This window comes from Choristoneura fumiferana, chromosome Z (genome assembly GCF_025370935.1).
Source record: "Choristoneura fumiferana chromosome Z, NRCan_CFum_1, whole genome shotgun sequence".
NCBI classification, from domain to species: Eukaryota; Metazoa; Arthropoda; class Insecta; order Lepidoptera; family Tortricidae; genus Choristoneura; species Choristoneura fumiferana.
The window spans coordinates 15054140-15077305 of NC_133472.1; the positions used below are offsets into that span (position 1 = coordinate 15054140).

General features: G+C 36.3%; 1 protein-coding gene across 2 annotated transcripts in view; it reads left to right on the forward strand.

Moving 5' to 3' along the window:
- The window catches only part of LOC141428742 (zinc finger protein 704-like), a 50912-nt gene extending 29096 nt beyond the window's left edge, over positions 1–21816 (forward strand). For both annotated transcript variants that reach the window (XM_074088762.1, XM_074088755.1), the window contains exons 4-7: positions 9228–9325; positions 11350–11508; positions 11787–11874; positions 11993–21816. In XM_074088762.1, coding sequence (XP_073944863.1) covers positions 9228–9325; positions 11350–11508; positions 11787–11874; positions 11993–12154 — 507 coding nt within the window. In that variant the 3' untranslated portion in view covers positions 12155–21816. The remainder of the gene's footprint in view (positions 1–9227; positions 9326–11349; positions 11509–11786; positions 11875–11992) is intronic.
- Positions 21817–23166: the final 1350 nt, after the last annotated feature.

The following is a 23166-nucleotide window of genomic DNA, read 5'->3' on the forward strand; positions in this document are numbered from 1 at the left end:
CGCTGACCTGCATACACTCCCTTGCCGGCAGGGGTGCACCGCGTCGTAGCTGCGTCTCGCTCCACTCGAGCCTTCGACGCGAAACGGCAGTACATTGAGTTGAGACCAAACAAACTTCTTTGTTGCTCCTCGAAAGCCAAGCCACAGCTTACTTAACTATGGATATGCACACACAACACACACTTTTGTATTTTGTGCAAGACATATCTACACGACTATATTTGCAGATTTCCCGAATTTAAGGCAAAATCCAATTCAAATAAAAAATAGCTTATAGGAATTCAAAGTCAACTCAAATACTACTTTTAAAAATATTGGTTTTCGATTGCCATCTATTGTGAAATAATATTAAAACCAAAAACTATCAAATCAAATCGTTTACCTACCTCTATTTATATTTCATTAGTCTTAATGAGTTGGTTCATTTAGTGACGTGTTTAGGGTTGTTCTCTTTGTTCTTGGTTATGTTTATATAAAACACGTGATAAAGCAGTGTTCCGATTAAAAGATAAAGAGTTCGTAATTAAAAGTTTTAACGGTCTTTTAAATAGGGAACTGTATTTTCTGTCACTTAAATTTAGATTTGTCACTAAACTGCGATACCCTAATTATTATATATCTATCCCTAAGAAATATATTGGTCATCATATTAATCAAATCTGTCTGTAAGTGAGTCATCAGATTAATGTAAACTTGTATCCTAAATTATAGTTTGATCATCAAAATTCGATCACCAAAATAATAGATCTGGCACCTAATAAATAGATCAATTCCTTAATTCGATGCTTCTACCTATTCTACTAAGGCAGGTCTGGTTAGGTACGACGACGAGCGAAGCGAGGAGGAGTTTTAGAGAGAACTGCGACGCTCAGTGCTCAGTGCCAGAACCGAACATGTTTTGCTAATCCTTGTATGATGAATATAAATGTTTGTAGTAGGTACTTGAGTCCTAGTTGTTGGTATGTTTGTATGTATTTAAGTATGTATGTATGTATGTCTACCCGTTGTTAGCACCCATAAAACAAACTTTGCTTAGTTTGGGGCTGGGTCAATCGGTGTAATTTGTGAGAAGATAATTGAACTGAAATTTGACGATAACGATATACTTACAATGAATGAAATAATATTATTTGATGATCAATATTATTTTCCAGTGATCATAATTAATTTTTAGGAAGCCATTTCTATATTGTTCAGTGATTCAGTTTAAGTGGCACATCTATTATTTTGGAACCCAATTTAATTATTTGGTGATCAATATTAATTCCGAGTAGTTTTTAAATAATATTTAGGTAACCGTCTTAATATTATTTGGTGATTCAATTTGGGTGACAGATCTACTATTTTGGGAACAAATATTATTTATTAGGTCGCCGAAAACGCATTTTTTAGGTGATCAATAAAATCATACCCTTTTAAATATACTGTACGTAGCTAAATGAGTTTTTGTAAAAAAATACATTGTTGTCCGAACTAAATACGAGTACATATCCGTACCAAGTTTCAAGTCGATATCATAAACCGTTGATGAGCTCCTTCCTTCTACGGTGATGATCCTGGCAGGTTATTGTAACATCACCGAACTTATATAGGTGAGTATGCTAAGTTTCAACTTAATCGGGTTACCAGGAAGTGATCGAAAAATGGTTTTCAAATTTTAAAACTAAAACCAACAGAAATTTGCATTCATACGAACACGGAACGATGTAGGTGAAACAAAAGCTTGTATGATAATCAGTTTGAAGACGTACTAGTATCTAACATTTAGTATTTACAAAAATCTCCTTCGATTGAATGTAGATAGAAAGAGGAAAAGAAAGTTTACTTTTCGTACATACAAAATTGTTGAGACGTTTAACGTAAAAATGTGTCAATACGAAGTCAGTGGCGCCTTCATTTCATTAAGATTCTACTCCAGTATTTTTTAACTTCAGTTGTTCTGAGTAGGTGCCGGATATTTCGCTTAAATTTTTACAACTTCGTCCTGCCGTGAGTGGATTTGTTTGTAAACACTAGCGTCAAGAAATGCTTGTTTTGGAAAGCACGCCGCTGACCTGGCCACGTGACGCGGACTGCCCTCCGCAGTACCAGTTACTCGACCTTAATTACATTACAAGTACTTACTGCCGCGCTCAGAGACCATTAATATATTTAAACGTAATTAACGACGATTGTTCATGAAGGATTTGAAAATTCAACGAATTTTGGTGTCATTGATTGTCGGCTCTACCAATACGCTTACAAAGCCTTTGTTTTTCAATCGTCATCTCATTTCGACCCATCGGGTTTGGCACAGACTTGATGGTAAAAAAATTACAGCAATACGCGCAATGTTATACTATGCATAGAAGGCAGAAAAACAGCTTGTGCGTGTTAGTAATTAATACTTTCTAAAACTCTACATCCTCATTAAATACCCAGCATATTGCCTACGTCGCATACAAGTACATATTTTAAAATCGGTGGCCATCTTTAAAAAAAAAGAAATAATCCTTTTTTTTTCTTTACAACATTACACATATTATTTATTGTTCCCACATACTGAGTCTCGGCCTGGTGTTGTGTTTGTAAAGATATCAAAGGCATTCAGACAGCGTAATACAGTTCACATTGACGCCATCGCAGTCCCATTATCTACCTACCTACCCGTTTGACGCACTCACACGCACGCCTCTAGTTCTAGAACGAGATGACACGTAAACAACCTCTATCCGCGTACGTGAAGTAAATAACTAGAAGGTCATGCAGGTGAAACCAACTTATGCGAGCCTTCAAGCAAAAAAGAGACGCAATGAAAACAAATCAATAACGAGCATCTCCTTGTTCGCGGTAGAGTGAGAGAGACGGCGAAATAACAAACCGGCATTTTAATTCCGGCTCGTTTACATGTTGCACTACAGAGCTATAATGAACCTTATGTAAATGGTTGTGAGAAGGTTTTTCATGAATTCAAAATGTTTACAGACTCAGAACGCGATATTTTCAAACTAGTTGGGAAGTATATGAACGGTCATGTTCCATTGTGAAATTTTGTTTTAGGTCATCGGACTAGCTTTTAAACCGTCGGCCCACAGAAAAGAGGGTTATGAGGGGGAAAATGTCTGTATGTTGATAGCTTTGCATTTTGCCAGGATAAATGTTAGATTATTGATTTACAACCTTACACTAGTTGGAAGAACAGTCGTTGCAAGTCGTAGTCAGGAGTCAGGGGGGCTACTATACTACGAAATCCGAAAATAGAAGTTCGTATAGTGCCGTCCTTCTCACTCTCGTATTAAATAATATCAGCGTCAGCGGGACGGTAAGATACGAAGCTTGAATTTAACACTTCGTAGTAAAGGATTAGACTTTTTTTAAGTCTTGGGTGCCAACGTTTTAACACTACCATTATTATCGATTGAATTAAAAAAACCAGCCAAATTCGAATCGGATCCGCACACGAATTATTCCGTGCGTTCCATTGTGCCGACATAAACGCGTTTTTCGAATACCAACCCAGTTTGATGTTCAACTATACCAGCCATAGTAATAAACGCTCTGTAAAAATGTCAGGTTGCTCAAAAACGCCGAAAAAAAAACGATGGCGATCGACCTATTGCAATCCATAAAACATACAGAGAAAAGGCTTAGTAACTAGGTATACTTATACCGTAGGCTTAGTATAGACTTAGTATATGTAACCTAATGAGTCCTGTTGGGTTGGGTGTGGAGCTCTAAGAAGAACAACATAGTCATATCATAGCATTTGAATGCATTGTTTTTCTGATTTGATGCCGCTGCAAAATCTTTGTTCCAAAGGAAGCTGTAATTTTTAGGTGTTTTATAAGAATTATTTATGCGGGTAAAAATAAAGTGGAAATAGGGGGCACGCATCACAATCAAAGAAAAAAAAGAACATTTGGACAAAGGCAACGGGAAAGTTGCCCGCTAGGGTTTTCCCGCCGTCGCGGACGACACGTGCATCGCCTCCCTCCGCTCCCGCCCTTAGCCACACTCAATCATCCCACTCCCACCGCTCTAAATGTATATTGCTGCACAGACGCACACAATTGCAACGCGCTGCGCTATTGCACACATACAAAACGCGAACACGTGTAAGTCGTGCAGACAGCACACTACAACATCTAATATCGGAATCACTGCATTCTACGGCTACTCATCCGAGCCGCAGATAACTACATATATGTTTTAGTTCACATACTCGAACAAAGGAAATTTTAAAGATACGACTGTATTCTCCGCGTTGTCTTACGAAAAGCTCATAGCTACCTATGGAAAAAAGTACAGAGTTCTTGTGTGACACTTAGGTAGTAATAGTATTTGAAAATGTGCACTGTTAGCACACACATCAAACCCACTAAAAACATTTCACGTAAATTCACTGTTAAATGTATGACTTGCCCATTTTACCTATGCAACAACCTGTCTAATAATAATAAGTCCATGGGAGTTTCTGTGCTTGCAACAGAAAAACGGCCACGCCATATTTAAAATTATTTTTACAGGTATGTTTTTGGTTCACAGACCTAATGTTTGAAAAAAAAACAGGTCCTTATCTGCATTGGAAAAAAGTAGGGTGTCAAATAGCGCTCGAAAGGGTTCGATTGAATATCCTCCCCTCCCCCCCCTCCCACTGTAGTGCCACTCGCCTTCCTCTTTGATATTGGCTGAAAATACTGCCTTGTGTCTTTACTGACTTATTTTTTACAATCTTATTTTTTAAAAGATTGTTAAACAAATTGCTTACACTATAAATGTGAAAAATCCCTTTTGTACTTATTGTTGCTATCAAATGTGGTATAAAATCAGGCCGGATTTGGTCACCCTGCTACTGGAAGTAGGTCAGTGGTGCACCTAGGGAGACTCCCTCCCGAAGTCTCTCCGCCCCGCACCGCCCCCGCTCTGACCCGCTTGTCCTATTTACTCTAAAAGGGGAAGGTATAACCAGCTAGCTATATTAAACCAACATTACACAAGCTACCACTGTTTCATGAAACTGGCTTCGAAGCTTCAGAGAATAACGTGAATCCAGCTTGAAAGGCAGTAAATATAATGATTTCAACGATATAACTAATCGAATCATTATAATTAAGATTGTGTAAACTCCATTTCAATAGAATCTGTCAATCCGGTAGACACTTCCAGCCAATACCCCAGTCAGCTAACATCTTCGCTCTAAGTGAAATCAACATTAATTCAAATAAGCAATTTTTTTGCATTAAAAATTAGGTCAGGTAATTTGCAAATATATTCTTCAATAATCCACCAAAACTTATTACCGCGACAGTAAAATTTTATAAAAAATAATCTTTAATAGTTCTGTAAAAATCAGGCGAAATTACTATAATTACTTCATAATTTACTAGTTTTATTTATGTTCTTTCTCACACATGAAAAATCCACTTATTTTTTTAAAGGAACTTAAAAAAAGGCTACATATTTTCAAAATTAAAAATTAATTACGATGGTGGCATAAAAAGGTAAGTATAGTTTTAGGTATCTCTTTTTAACGTGCTTTGAGATTTTTGTACTTATTTTTGCTGCTAGTGTTATATCGGTTTAAATTTATATTTATTGTTGGATTTTAAATGATAACTATTTTTAAATCCAATTTCATGATAATATGTGACTTAAAAAATCTCATTTTATTTTTTTCCTAATAGAAATTAGACGTATTCCGAAATAATCACTTGTGTTTTAATTTTCCTGTTAGATATATTGGTGGATTCAGATTCCCGGTCTGAAAATTGAATTATTCAAACATATTTTTAATATTTTTTGTTTTTTTCAACCATTTTCGCCCAGTTTTTGCCAGTTACATGTTGGCACGTATCCTCCAGCAACTTCAGAATTTTGTAAGCCGTAAATGGTGGTGAAGTGTTGTTGCCGCGTTTACAAAATCTTGCAAGTTTTGTTTAAAAATTTAAAATATCTTAGTGTTCTCTGTTATCGAATAATGAACCGCGGCAATGAGGGCTATCGCGTATGAATTCGCCACTAGAGGCGCTAGTGTAACGTGAGGTCTCCGAAATGTCAAATCTCATAGTTATTGGGTGAGCTACGCGGGTTTATTTAAAATTAGAATAATTTTGTGAATATTTTGCAATATCTGAAATTAATTATGGCAAATATGCGTTCCGGGGCAATGAATGTCTGTGTTTTGAGAAAGTTTTGTCTTTCGGAAACCTTTGTCCTCCCTTTTTTCCGAACAAAACGGGGACTATGCAACACTGTTGCATGCTCGATATATTTATGGTACGGTTTTAAGGTGTATTAAATATGATTTTAATCTAAACTTTGTTTTCACGCCCGTAATAACAGACTTTGAAAGCCATACTTAAAAACCTCACGCAACAGTGCGCCATCTAGTGAGACAAAAAACGATAGCCCTCATTGCCGTTAATGTTGTGTCACGTTACATCACTATTCTGTTCCGTTTCACACATTGCGTCATTTAAAAAATAAATATTTTTCTATCGTATTCGATGGAGTCAATTTAATGGACACTGATATTGCTATATATTTTTAAAATTACACTTTTACATATTTTTTTATTAGTAGTTTGCTTCAAAATATAAATAAATAAAAAAAATGCGAACATAGTATGCGTAATTCGGAAAATTTTCATGTGTCACAGAACTCATCATAGGTGAAAAATACAATATGTTAGTGTGTCCGCGTTAAGATGTCTTAAATGTCTAGAAAATTGTCAGATTCTATTAAAATGTAGTTTAAGTAGTAAAATGCTTCTGTTTATTTTTTCTTTCGACGTACAACTAAATACATTATAACTTACTTAACGAAGATAGTAAACATTTATAAGTACCGGAACTTGTTCCAAAAAATTAAAAGGCTTCTTAATTAAATACATTAAAGGTTTTTGTAGATTGTTCTCAAGCTAAGAATACTATCGATTCTCATTATATTCTTATCTGGGATTCCTTTTCTTAATATTGAAAAAGGGTTGGTTATCATTTTTGTTTCGGATTTCACATAACACTTATCTCTTGGACCGTGTATCGTCTATCAGGCATTTTATTTCTTAGTACTTTCACTCCAGGGAGACCAAAATATTCAACTAACTACATAAAGTATTTCCCCTGAGCAAGACATGTTGGAAAAATATGATACCCCAAAAATAATCAAATGTTCGGAATGTTAAGCGAACGAATTGGATGCGCCCTCATTCGGGTTCTGTAAATAAGTACGCTTACGCTTACCTATAGATGTGTACACGTGGGTAGCAGTTTCTCCAAGACTTAAATAGCTTAAGTACTTGCCATCGATGTACTGAAATACTCGTATTCGCATTATTTCACCATGTTTACTCGATGGGTATCGATAAGAGTTCTTTTATAATTATTGTTCACGGATTGAGGCGACAGGGTTTGGTTAAAATTATAGGTAGTGTAGCGCACATCAATTGCACATCAAATGCATTCAGAATTAGGTCAGGTCAGGGGTACAGAGGTGGCAGCGGGTGTGAGGAAACGAGGTCGCGTGCTAGATCGCAGCACCACGGCCAAGGGTGGTCCACAAAGGTTGCAGAGCCTTTGTCTCTGTGGAAAACACTGCGCAAAAACAACGCTGCAGTTAATAATAGTTAATTATCTATTGTTTTTCTTTTAGCTATTGAATATACCTACCTAACGAATGAGGAAGATAATGTTGATCGATTATTCGTTCTAAACCAAAAGATTTGGCTCAGAGTCCACATGTAGACTGAGTGTTCATTGGTTTTACAAAATTATAATCAATCTATGAATATATTTGCGTAATATATAGACTAAAAGGTGGTGTCAGAAAAAATCCTAGTCTAGATTTGTTAGAAAGTACCTGGGCGAACGGGCTAAAACTCGAAAACCTCCACTTATTTAGCAAAAAGCCTAGCCTAGTTAGCCTTTGTACTTTGCACTTTTTTTTGTAACATTTTTGTATTTCCTTTTTATACAATAAAGAGTTTAAACAAACAAACAAATATCATATTGAATCGGTAGAGTCGTGACCGAGATCCCCGAAATAATAAATAAACAAGAATTGCTTGTTTAAGGTTTGCACAGTTTACTGTGTGTGTTGTTTGTTAATAAGTCGCTACGGCCATCAATGTGATACAAATCATACAAACTAGCTTTCTGGTCAAGCTAAAGGATTTAACAATATAGGTATCGATTATTCATAGGAAAAATACATGAACTTTACGCTGTACTACTGAAGTATATATAGGTATTGAAAAGACATATACATATCTACTATAATTTTTTGAAAATAATTTGATCACTAATCAGAAATACCTACTATAGCTTTGTAAATAGTAAGTAGCTTTCTGTACGTCACTGAAGTATTTAATGAAAAAACGGAGATGGGATCTACATATTATTATAATGTTGTGTACTCGTATATATACATATAGCAGCAGTCGACAACCAAAGCTATGAAAATCATTAAAAAGTATCACGTTTTTTGGACGTAACATTACGTTTGCTGTTAATAGAATAAAATTGGTAAAATCTGACAAAGTTAATCTGAGAAATAGAATGTCACTGGATGAACCGAATGTCAGCCAAACCAGCGGGAGAAAGCATTAGCATTGTCTTAGCTCCGCCCGGGTCGGGTAGCCGAAATAATGTGGCATTGAGCGGAAGGTCGTTGCAGAATCTTTGGCAAGCGCTGCTCGCTCCCACCTTCATGTCTCTCGGCAAATTACGACAACCCATCCTGTAATTACAATATTTCTTAACTCACTACATTCACTTTCTTAACGTTTTTATAGAACCAGGTGACAACACAAGATTTTTATTTGTTGCCATATTATGATAAGTCGAGGCGTAATTTTTGCGAGAATTATACAGACGCAAGAGGGTCTCTCTCTTGCGCTTTCATGTATTATGGGGCGTGGGGGTGATGACGGTGGCACGGGCGAATGGGCGGCGTGGGCGATGCTCGTGTCGTGGTGCAAAGGACGCGCGCGCAGCGCTGCGGCATGCAGCGCGCAAGGCCACGACCTAGAGCTGCTTCCGACGTTGCTATGCCGCCACACTGCAATACATCGCCTTACCGCGCTAATCACATTCGCTGCATTAGTAGAGAACGTACCTATACCTATCCGCATAACGACACCACGACAATTTATAATTACGCTGTGCAAACAAAGCGTTAAGTTGCTAAGATGACATTAATTCTAATTTTAAATTACAAAATGTTTAACTGTTCTTTTCTCATTGTTGCAGGCGAACAATTTAGTGTTTGAATGCACCTGGAGGGGATGCGGATACATCACAACCTCGTGTACAACGATTGAAGCTCACATTAGACTCACGCATTTAGGGTAAGTTTAATTAAATGTGTAATTTTATTCGAATTACTCGTCAATGCATATTACTCGTAGCTGTGATAATTTTCTTTTTGACTTGGTTAATGTATTTCTTGTACGCAAAAATAACAATTTAGCTGAAGGAGAACACTTACACTAACAAAAATCAGTACTTACAACTTAAACATTCACAAAACGATCGCAGGATTGGATTATTTAAATTGTTCACAAACCGGCGATCTTTTAGCAAGATGTATCCAACGACTCCTTAAATAGTTACTTACGTCATGAACGAACATGGATCAACGAGATGGATCAATGTCATGGATGAACGAGAATTCCATTTATTCCTACTTTACTTTTTTTATTATATTCCACTACTTTGTCTGCGTGATTATTTTGTATACATACCCATGCTAAATTACTAAGTAAATATCTTGCCGTAGATAGCGGACAAATGGACAGAAAAAACTATAAGGGTTTCTTTTTCATTGTCATTTTGGCTACGAAGCCCTGTAAAAAGATGCCCCATCATGATATGCCTGAATAAAACTCTACCAAAAAACTTCCTGTCTGATTTAAGAATTATGTATGAATTTTGTTAGGTCCGGAACCTCCCAAGAAGCCAAATAAAATGTCACAAAATTCACATGAAAGTGCTGAACATACATGGATGGTGCAGTAAATCGCAGCATTTGTGACTAACCAAGCAGTGATGTTACGTAGTGTCGGTTGCGCTAAGTGTTTTGCTACTGACAAATGCATATATGCATCTACTCTGTGCAATATTTAATTGTATGTTAGTGAACATGATAAAATATAGATAAGGGAGCGCAGTGGCACACGTGAAGCGGTCACGCGCGCACTGCGCACGGGTGCATCGGTAGGTATTATTGCGCAACGAGCCAGCTGGCGAGTTCGCGATCGCAGGCTCTGCGCGGATGCAAACATCATATTTCCTAGTCCATATCTGACAATAAAAGCTTGAAACAATAATCACATTGCACTTTGAGCTCTGAGAAATAACAAGGGAAACGATATTACTCGGAGCCATGAAATAACTATAAGTGTTAGCCATTTTCCTTTACCTACTTAATCTTGTTCTGCACTGCAAACACTTAACTGTAAATAATTTACTATTTGCAAAGGATATAACCTGTTCGCCGTACATGTGTGTAGGTATGTGTGTTTCTTTAAAAAGGAAGCGGGTAGCAATCAGTAGTAAATGGAAATGACCTTTGCTTTATTATGTTAAAATAAATGGTACGGTTAGAGTAGAGTAGAGAGCTAAAGGGCCGGCCCTGGGCTGACCCGGAAGCAACAAGGCTTCGCGACAAGGTTGCCTGCGCGGCTCCCGCGCCGCCCGCGCACAAGGTCAACCGCCCGCCCGCCCGCTGCTTACGTAAGCGACGTGGCCCTACTTTATTCAACGTACTCGTATGTAGGTATTATAGTACATCAACACGGCGATTATTTGCGATAAATCTCGCAACTACACTCTCTTCAATATCTTAGACTCTTGCAGGCAGGCAGGCAACTAAGTAGAATTCAATCCATCTCACAAATCATTTTATAATTAGTTACATCAAATTGCCTGCATGTAAAGGAAAATCTGGAGGCGGCTAAATTTACTGCGAAAACGATCTTCGCTAAGTAAGTAGGTCATGATTGAAACGGCTCGATCGCATATATATATTTGAGCGTTCACTTCTTTGGTTAACTTTCTACGAGATGAGATTGAGAGAAAACAATTTATGCCACGGACGTGGATGATCAAGCACAGTGAAATGAATAAGAATCGAACGTGTTATTTTTTTTAATAAGTAGGTACGTCATTGGCGCATTCTAGCGAGAAATGTACCTATCTACATTTAACTAGTCATTTCAATACTGGAACACGCTGCGTAGAAATAACGGCAACTTGCTTTGTGTTGTTGACGACATGAAATACATTCTCTGACAACCATTCCAGTTTGTCAAATTCTGTTCAGAGCAGATTGATGAGACTTAGATGTATTAAACATGCTTCATTTTTCCAGTCCAAAGAAGGCAGGCGAAAGTGACCACGAGGAGGATTTCTACTACACAGAGCGCGAAGTGCCGGCAGCCACGGCGCCGCCTACACTGTCACACCGCGACATGTGCCGCCCGCCGCACGAGGACCCCGACTACCAGCGCCAGCTTGTCGGCTCCTACAGGTAATCTATAAGCCCACCTCTAATAAACAAATCGCCTAAACTACCCACAATCTACAAATTTCTTTCTGCTCCTGCAAAATTCTCTAGTGTGTAACCACGGTAAGAGAGTTATTTCAGGTTGAGGTATAACAAAGTCTAATGAAATTATCTTATATTTATGAATCCGTGGTAACCTATCATGTACTCTAAAATATTCCTTTTTGCTTGTTTTGAAGTTAAAAAAAAACATGCGTGAGCTGGAGAGGCTATTGCTTTACTAATTAGAGATATTTTTTCAGGCAAGGATTGTTATCCACTCTTCAGAATGGTAATGCAAGGCCCATAAGTATTCCAGTTTCTCATTCCTGGTCGAACTCACACTCACCGGTACGTAGTGTTTAGCTATGCCATTTTTAGGCTCATCCATAAAGACTGAATATGGATATGAATAACAACTAAGTCAATGTCGGATGATTTTTAAAACTAAGTTATATGTTTTGTGCAGAAGCACATGCGGCTGTCAGCGGCGAGCAGTTCGCCGAGCAGCCCCGGGCGGCGCGCGCGCTCCGACAACAAAAAGTGCCGTAAGGTGTACGGCATGGACCAGCGCGAGCTGTGGTGCACCCAATGCAAGTGGAAGAAGGCCTGCACGCGCTTCGGCGACTAGCGCTCGCGCCGCCGCCATCTGGCCGCCGCCGCCGCCGCCGCCACCGCTGCGCGCGCCGGCAAGAGACCCAACCTGCATCTCAAATAATACGCGTCACTTCTTACGACCCCAGCGATTCCCGCGACTGGTACTCATCAGTTCCCGTGTGTCGTTAGAGGCGTTTGGACTATTACGTGCGCGAGTCGTGATAAGATTAGTTGATAAAATTTCGAGTATAAGCTAAATTTATAAGAGTAAGTATATATGCGATAGATTTAAACATATTAAAATATTTATTGAGCATATAAATTTGAAGGAGACATATTTTTGCTCTAAATTTGGGACGTCATATAAATGCAAGATGGACATTGCCCACGTATTTTTGTAGAACAGTAAAAATTGCCTTTAATGCAACTCTAATGTAGAGTGGTACTGAGCAGGCCCCACCGCGCCCGCGCCGCTCCGCGCCCTTCACGCCCCTAACTGTGTATAATTACTTACGCCTAAGTGCTACATTTAAGATAGACTGACATTTTTCAGTGTGAAAATAATTGTTTTAGTGCGACATTGTATTTTTTATACATGAGGAGACGTGTTTAATCTCTTTAATTGCCTGTTTATTTGCATTTCGTGAAGAACTGAACAATTGTGGTTCCTCCTATAAGCAATAATTACAAAACATTTGAAATTCGATCAATTATAATTTCCTTCCATTATATGAGGTTATATACGAAGATATAAAATTCCGTCCACATTTCCAATGTGCTTTTGAAATCTACAGAAGCAATATTTTCACACTGTTTTCAAAGGAGGGGCAAGTAGCATACCGTAAATAATTAATTACATAAATACTTTAGTCATATTAATCACTTAATATGAACGATGTATATTGACTGAATTTTAGATAATAATAAGAAAATCATAATGTCGTAATAATATATTAATTTAGTTTAAGTAGGTACCTAGCTATAAGTTATCGCTGATTTGACGAAAAGACTATAAAACTTGGTTAGAGTAAATTTTATGAACATATCTGTGTCGTATACATTGTACTGCCAGAACAAGGAGACAATACTCAACGTCGTTCGAGCAGTGTGCCACAACTCAGGACGGCCCGCGCCGCCACCGCCGTCGCCGTCACCGCCGCCGCCGCCACCGCCGCCGCCGCCGCCGCCGCCACCGCCGCCGCGCGCGCCCGGCGCTGTCCGAGCTGGGCCTCACATTGCGACCATCCAACGTGACCAATGTTAAACCCACCAAAGGTTTGGCTAACAATGTAAAGACCGAACCGTCATGTGAGCCAAGAATATGAGGCAGTTGGACACTGAAAAAAAGCTCGTTCGGTATACGCTCATCGCAATTAGAGCGGATTGTGGAGAAACCACGCAGAAACAAAGTCGACTTACCTTCAACGGGTGAGCAAATGTGATTGACAAAGATATATATATAATTATTAAGGACATTCGTGGCAAGAAAGGAAACGGTAGGGTGTTTGCGCCTTGCAATATAATTTTAAAAGATAAGTATTATATCATATTTTGGAAAATTAATTTGTAAATAAGTTCATATTGTTAATATTGTATACTATACTTACATAATACTTTCTTTTCTTATTTGAGGTTGTAAGAAACATATGTTTATATTTGAACATATTATAAATATAACTATTACATATAATTGTTATTACCGTTAATAAGATCGTCGATTCGAATATTTTGTATTCGTAACACGAAAACTCATTTTATTTTAGGTATAAATCAGAAATATTAATATTAAACCCGTTCAACTAAGCTTAAAGCCGCTGCGGCGGCACTCTTGACCTGTTCTTGACTCTGGTCAGTGGAGTGTTCAGTCCGTGGTTACTGAGGGCGATGTTAACTAATCGTTATATGGGCTCGCGAAACTAGACGTACGCCGTAGTTCGCAACCTGTAAGTTGAATGTCATGTTCTTGTGCCAATAACGGACAACCGTTCAAACTTTGGGGTATCCTCTGGGATGCGCAACTAACTGTGCGCACACTACTATATTCGCCACTGATGATGATGACACATTTTTGCATAACATCGATAAGTATAAGCATAACAAATAAACGATGCACGAGAGGGCATGCTAGGTTCAGTATAGGGTGGCGTACACGTTTTCAAAGATATTTCAATTCAGTAGCGATTCATTACTTTATTAGGTATATGAACTACCTTGATGTCAGTTTGGCCAACTATAACTCTTAACAGCAGAACTCGGTAAGTATAGCATTGGTGCCACATACAAACCTGACTAAAAAAATAATAATCGTAAAAGTATTCCGCGCTGTTAAGCTTGTAACGAACTGAATACATTTTTTAAATGGAACCATGGTTGAGCTGTCATACGAGTAATGATCGTGTTTGAAATATACGATGTGGTCGATATGTTTTGTAGACAGAGTATACCATGCCGAAAATGTATAAGTAGGTTCTGCTGTAGCTAAATATACATAACTATCTTATTTAAAATGATATGCTATCAGAACTCGTGTAAATAACCTATGATTATATGTAATTTTAGAGCGCTATGTTATTCATAATCTGAAAGAATAGTAAAACTAGTACGTGATGAAACGATTACAATTTACATTCGGGCGGATCACATCAGCCGGTGGAAAGTAAAGTCATGAAGTCTTCCACGATCCAAGAAATATTAAAGCTCAATTCATTGAACGCCATTCATTTGTATGTATGTACATTCAAGCATCGTTGTTGGTGTACAATGTGTATGGTAAAGTTTTCCCGTATTTATACATAAGTAGCTGAGGAAAAACATATATATTTTATTTTTACTTTATGAATTAAGATATGGATGAAGTTTTTGATGTGTCTTCTATTATTAATTTTAATATTTCAGTTGTATTCTAAATAATTATAATTTTAAAATAAAATTTCCTATCTATGCATCCATTATTATATGTTTAAAGGTAATTTAAATAATAAACTGTTTTGATGAGTTTACAACTTAGTACGAAGCCTTTTACGAAGCTTCAAAAATTATATCACAGTGTAATCAAAAATATTTGTACGTTACTTGGTTTGTGGTTTATTAATTTTATTTAAAAGTATAATTTGTCATGCGTGGCCCTTTGAGTATCTATTAACAAACAATGTATTTAAATTCATTTTGTGCCTTCCTTGTGCTACGTAATATTAAATTAATCCATTTTGTGAAATAAACTAGGGCTTGAATGACTTAGGGGCTGTTTCACCACCCATTGATTAGTGTTAACTGATGGTTAAATGTGATGCCGTCTCTATTTGTTTTGTTCGAATAGACGGCATCACATTTAACCGTCAGGTAACACTAATCAATGGATGGTGAAACAGCCCCTTAGACTTCGTAATTAACTACGAAGAAACCGATCATGCTGGTGCTGATTTTTAAATATTTAATACTTAAAGCATAACACTATGGTACGTAAAGATTAGGTACACGCGAAAAAAATATTAACAAGACGCGTAAAATCTAAAGTAGTTTACAAACCTGAACTAAAATATCAGGTACTTATTCTTCGATTAGTTAGATCCTAGTTTACTCTTGTTCAAACATTGTACGAACTACTTCTTTCTGTTTTATACTGCACATTTAATTGGTTTGTTTGACTAGCATTTGGAAGACGATAATTAGCCAGGTAGGTATTATATAATCAGCAGCACAAAATTTGGCCCACCCTTCACACAAAATTACCTATTCTGCGTACATTTGAGGGCCAGATTTTTTGCCGCTCAGTATAGTTCTGTATGAGTGTCTCGCCGAATTTTCTCACTTTTTTAATCATATGTTAGTAGGTATTTAGCCTAAATTATCCTTTTCGCCGCCACGTCAAAAACAAAAGACATCATCCATACGCCAGGCTTCCATATTGCAATGCCTAAAATTGAACCTTAACACAATTGAACGAATGTTGCTTTTGAATTAAAGTAATGGACGTATACACATATATATATACCTGTTGGCGTGTAACCTGTGGTGTGTATATTATATGAGTCGTTGGCGTCGAAAAGGTTAAGAATGAGGCCACAACTTTCTCCACAAGTAAGATCTTGAAATATGGCAATAATTATGTACGTTACATGCATATTATATATGCATATTAGTCCCTTTTTCATCAATTTTGTAGAGTTTTATGTCGTTCTCTATGCTCAATTGTTTTTGCAAGTGATAATGTAAAATAATAAATTTTAAGTGAGGGCGCCTCATTAAGATTTGTTATTTTTTTTTCCTATAATCGTTTCTTTCCTAAGACAGACTCACGGTTGACCAGTTTTTATTATTTGTTGATGTGTAGTACATTTACCTCGATTAACATATTTATCATATCATTCCGAATTTGAAGTTTGACGTCTGAAGTCTGTTTTATAATTTAAATGACATGCCACTACTTATTTCTGAACCGCGAAGGTTTATTGCTAACATTTAAAGAATTGATCTTTTGATAAAAATTAAATAAAAGATGCACTTCAAGCCAATGTTAAATTAATTTGGATCATATTAAGGTTTGTTCAATAGATAGGTAATGAATGACCGAATAAATATCAAAGAGTAAAGAACAGAAATACAATAGATAGTTTCAATTGACTTTGTTTTCGATATTATGTTAGAAGTTCTTCACTAATGCTCTATGTATGTAATTTTTATGATCACTTGATTGAATAGGTAAGTAATATTGTGCCGACAACCCGAATAAATGATGTGACCTAATACCTAGGTACATCAAACTTATGGAGCCTTCCAAGTGCTAGTTAATTTAGAGACGTTTTTGTTATTTCCATACTCGTAAAGCGCTTTTTCTTTTTCATTGTTTCTGTCTTCTTTTTTTTTTTTATTTGACTGGATAGCAAACGAGCAAATGGGTCTCCTGATGGTAAGGGATCACCACCGCCCATAAACACCTGCAACACCACACACTCTTTTAGCTTATTGCCAAAGAATATTTGACACAGGAGTTCTTGTCCTATCCATTGTTTCCACTTTGTCCCCTTTGTTCGATGCTTGTTATGTGACGTTAATATCAAACGTAAATGCCCGATACTAAACTATGGGGCACCATCATAGATCTGTGAAGTGAAAGTTGTAAATCTACTGTTATAAACATTAAAAAATATTGCTGTACTATTTGATGTTTCGTAAAAGAAAAATGACATTTGTCTTGCCCAATCGGTGCTTGCTCATCTATAGCTAATCGGCATTTGAATGTTTACGTCAGTTAGTGCTATCATTTTAAAACGTTTCGTACCTGCAATAATTACCAAAAATGAATTAAACTGCAATAATGGTTGTGATAAAACATCATTAATTTGTCATGTTTCGCAATCCCACTCGACGGCGTCGGTCGTTTCGCAGACAACGAAGCCCGCGCCCGCAGCTCGCAGCCACAAACATAGCTTAGGTAGGCGACAACTCAGCTAGCAGCGAATTGACAACTGCCATATTGTAAGGACCTAGATGTAACGCGTCTAATGTTAAATAATTATAGCTATAGTGATACGTTAAGTTGAAGTCATAATATTAGTATTGAGTATTGCTAGCCTAGCTACAATTAGATTGTATAAAATAATAGACACGACATAGACTATTGTACTGAGCTAAATGATCACCGCGTTATCTTTTGATACGTTCTCAATATGTATCTTGTAGCAGCAATACCAGCATCAGTAACATATTTGTAATAATCAGAATAAGTAAAAGGACTTTGCAGTACAAAGTAATATTATTTCGTTACTAATTTATAAGTAAGTACGTTAAAATTCGTTTGTATTTATTGAACGAGTAATGTCTCCATCATGCCATGTGCATTCTAATACTCATCACAATTAAGTGACGCGGAGTTTGTTTTCTGCTTTCCTACGATACCTAATAAGTCGGAAAAATTGTCTACAACATGGCACAGATTGTAATATTACATTAGCCGCAAGTAAATCATATTATAATTATTTTAATGCTCGGTAAATATAAACTTAGTGATCTTATTTTATTATACTTAAGTACACTACTAATTGATCATCCAATAGTGTAGGTAGGTCGATGCCCTCCGTAGCAAAACGTATTAAGAGTACAATTGAACAATATCTACATATACCATGTAATCTGGCAAAATGTGCTGCCTTGCATTCTGCACCTCCTCCGCAGCTGTCGGTTGTGTTTATGCTCCGGAGGGAGCGACCGCGCCACTCCACCACGATGCGCGTAGATACCTACTTGTTTTGTTATGATAATAATTCTAACTGCATAGTTTCGTAGTTCTTTCTATGGTATACCGATCTCAATATTATACCTTCACGAAGCTACTAAATTTATTACATATTTAGGAAATGGTTTTATTATTTTCAGTAGGTCATAATTATTTTTGGATAAAGACAATTTTATTTTAATCACGATATCTGTACATAATATTGCCTAATTACTAGATTATTTAGCTAAATTTTGCTCAATTTTTTTTTGCACTCAACACCAAAGTCATATTATTATTAAAACAACTTAAACATATCAGTACAAAAAGCATAATCTGTGAGGGGTTATTTCATTTCAATGAGCAGACCAATTGGTTGGACACACTTAGTTGCGCTTATTGTAAACGCAAAAACCCAGTGTTCAAGCACGCTATAGCAGTATTCAAAGATAAAGCTTAATGCTTATGCACAATACCTAAGTTCCATATTGTCGAATGTGCAGGCGCTGACAATCGCATTTACCATCTTTTCGATTCTTATACCTTACCGGTTGACAGAAAACAAATGATGAATGCGATTGTGATGCCTAGCGAGTTAGACAGTATGGCCTCAGGTTCATTAACGGCCAACAGAATCCGGATAGTAGTAATTGTCCTTCGAACCACTCATACACACATATGTACATGTATACATAGTACAACTGTCAAAATACCAGCTTTGGAGGTGATCGTCGGGTAGTAGACACCACCAATCAATTGATTAACTAGATTTTTATAAACTGGCAAAAACTTACATTATACTTATTACTTACACTATACATTAATAAACGCCGATAGCAAGCTGTGGCATCATTTATTTGTCAAGTGAATTGATTATTTATGTATTTCAAATCAAGTAAACGTATTGCAAGTACGTATTGCAGATAATTAAAAAATATGTTGGTTGCAGAGCTATTTTTTTTACTACAGTTATGTCTTGGAATTATTGGTTAATGATGTCAACTACCCAAATGCTAATATTTAAACTTCGTTAAAAGTTTCAGAAGTGTACCTACCTGTTTCAGTAGGCACGAGGTGGGTACGGTCCCACAACTGAGTTATGAACTTGATACGTCTAGCTAGGCGGTCACCAAAAATAAGATGATAGGTATAAATATGTAATGTACCTACTTACCTACATTTTATTTTCGGTAAAGAAGTTATTTAATCCACATGAGCTAAAATGTAATGCTGACCTTAAAAATTTACCCAGATACTTCTTCACACATTTGAATAAATTGTAATATTTACGTTTTCATATTTTAATATGACATCTGTTGTACTGTTATGTATGCGTAGCGTATATATAAACGTAGTGAAAAAAGTGTTTACACGGGCCAAGTTAAATTCAATCTTATGTCTATGGCATACAGGCTCTGACATGGAAAAACTTTTCTCACTCTAACTATACCTACTTCACAGTGTGTATATACATTACATTTTACAGGTTGTTTCAAAACTTACTGCACAATACCTAATTGATCCGGCCATCAAGAGCCAACACAACACATCCAACCACGCTAACATTATTGTGCACGTGTTTTGTGACACTCAGTATGAGTTGAAGAAATCATTAACAAATTTTGAAGATTGTTTATTTAGTAGATATATTGAAGATAAATCATTTCGAAGTTACGGTTAAAATTATGTAAATAGAATATATTTGCTCTGTATCTACCTACATAGATTATAAACTAAATTTAATTTTATAAAAACTATATCGTACGAAATGTACAGTTTTACTTGTATAAATAGTCATAATTTCCAAAATATTTTTATGTGTAAATATACTTTTGCTGTTCCCAAAAAACTACACATAGTCTCTAGCTATAATATGTGGGCAATTATTATTTTTGAAAATATGTCTCCTGAGTAGATGTTCGAACGTATAATAATGAATTACACTAGTGTCAAGACGACAGCTCCGCACTTACTCTTTATTGGTAAACTTTGTTACGAAAACCCTGCAGCGCAAATTAAGTTTTCCGTTAAGAATAATGAAATCTGACAAAGAGATAAAATTCAAATAAAAACGATGACTTAAATTGAACATCTGAAAAATGAACGACACTTACCCGGCACATTTTCATCAGTTTAAAATGGGACACACGGAATATAATTTTATTGAAAATAATCAATCGGTTTTTAATCTGCCAAAATATATAGATATGTCCTCGAATATGTACGTACAGCCAACAGTAAGGATTTGGATGCATCCAGCAAACTTGCTGCTATGCAACAACCTTAATATGCACCTTGATATGAGAGCCTTGGCACATTTTTGAGGCATTGAATGCATCTCTATTTTTACTCTTGACAACTACGACAACGATCGAGACAGGTTGATTTGAATGGTTACCAGTAGATTTTAAGGTAGGATATATTCGTCACGATCAAAGGTGTTCACACGCCATCCGTCGTCAATATCACAGCAGTTTACCGACACTGTCAGCTCTTATTGATCATTTTCTTCACACTAGCCATACCTACTTCATAACCCCTAGCACAACCAATGGAGGTAGGCTAATGCTTTTTACAAAAAGCCTTCATTTGTACCGGTCGATTCACAAGAGCAGGCACGAATGTCGAATGGATATAATGAAAATAATGTGACTGAGCTAAGCTTAGACATTTTTTTAGGAAAATGACAGATGCATGACATTTTCATATTTTTGTGAAGTGTATACTTTAATTCGCTCATTCAATCCATTCATGTCAGCTCTTGTGAATCGACCTGTATGTTCCATTAATCTTTCATACCCGGGCGAAACATTGTTATTGATATATTAAAGAGGCATTACTGGGACAAACTATTTAGCTGGCAGTTATTCTATTGTGATATTTATAATTTTATTTATTACATTTCTAGATTATTATTTATGTGATTGAAGTTAAACGAGTGTGTTTGTTATATTACTGAAACAATTGTGTAAGATTAGATAATGTTATTTTATAATTGTAAAAGAAAAAAGGTCCAGAATGTGTTCCAAATAAATTGATTTTGTCATGTATAGATATTAAAAATTATATATAATGGTGTTTTCGTTAATGTTAAAAAATATGGTCGTTTAGATTGTCATATAAACAGAAAATATACTTAAATATTACATGTATAAGCAGTAAAGCTACACAACATAAATTTTACTAAATAGCCTTGTTGCGAATTGCAATTCTGAGCTCTCTATTGTACTAAAATTACTAGTTACTACGTATGTACTTTACTTTTCTGCATTTTAAAGCGGATGAAAAGAAATTAAATTATGAAACAAAATTTATCTACCAACCTTGGCAAAATAAAATTTATCAGACAACTGTTATTAGGTTAAAATACCTACTTGCTAGTGCTATTTCTGATAGACTATTTGCCTGAAATATTATACCTCAATACATTTAGAATGAATTTTGTGTGTCTTGAAAATATATATATTTTAATTATTAGAACCTAACGTGCATTATTATTTATTACTAGCTGTTGCCCGCGACTCCAACCATGTAGAAGTATGAAAAAAATAGTTTACGTCCTATTCTCAGACCTACCGGAGTGAATACACAAAAAATTTCATAACAATCGGTCAAGCCGTTTCTGAGGAGATTGTTTACAAACACTGCGACAAGAGAATTGTATATATTAGAAAACTAGCTGTTGCCCGCGACTCCAACCGTGTAGAAGTATGAAAAATAGTTTACGTTCTATTCTCAGACCTACCGAATACACGAAAAATTTCATAAAAATCGGTCAAGCCGTTTCGGAGGAGTTTGGTTACAAACACTGTGACAAGAGAATTGTATATATTAGAAGCGTTGAAGTATGAAAAATAATTTACGTCCTATTCTCTGACGTACCGAATATACTTACACAAAAAAAAAACATAAAAATCGGTCCTTCCCTTTCGGAGGAGTTGGCTACTAACACGCTGAGATGAGAATTTTATATACTTATTAGAAGATTTAGGTACCTAGTTACCTTGGTCTATTGCCATTACTTCTATAATAAATCAGTTCCGTTCAAACTTTTTAACCGACTTCAAAAAAGGAGGAGGTTCTATGTTCCAATGTTTGTATTTTTTTAATGTATGTTCACCGATTACCCAGTCAATTGTGGACCGATTTTCAAAATTATTTTTTTTATTCGGAAGAATATTCTTCTGAGGTGGTCCCATTGTCACCAAGTCAAGATCTGATGATGGGATCCTAGGGAAATCGAGGGCAAACCTCAAATTTTATTGGCGATTTTGGCATTTTTAGCATTAAGATAAGTAAGCATTTACATTCAGACCGTAGATGACCAACCAATGGAACTCGTCAAAGCTAAGTAATGCTCGCTCGTCTATAAACGATCATGATTATACCTAGATAAGCGACTAAGAAGAAGCTTTAAGTTAATGATTCTTTCGAACTGATCTGATGCTGAAGCCGGAAGGTAGGCAACGGAACTCCGTTATAAAACAAAGTAACCAAGCCGTGTTTGGGCTTAAGGAATCGTTGTGCGATGTACTTTGGCTACAAATCACTAAAAAATAGTTTAGTTGGGTGGGACCCTAGTTTATTTTTTGCCCCAGGCCTTTTGTGACCTAGCTACTCCACTGGCCATATTTTTAAGCGTTTTGCCTAATATTTTGCAAATGGATCCCTAAATCAAAAAACGGTCTTTGTAAACTTATGATTTTTTATTACCTACCCAGACCTACCCAACGATAGGTACCCTGCACTAAGTATTATGGGTTTGTGAAAAAAAAACTCCCCATTTGAAATGTAAAAAAAATACCATAATTTATTTTTGGGTTTTATTTTAACAC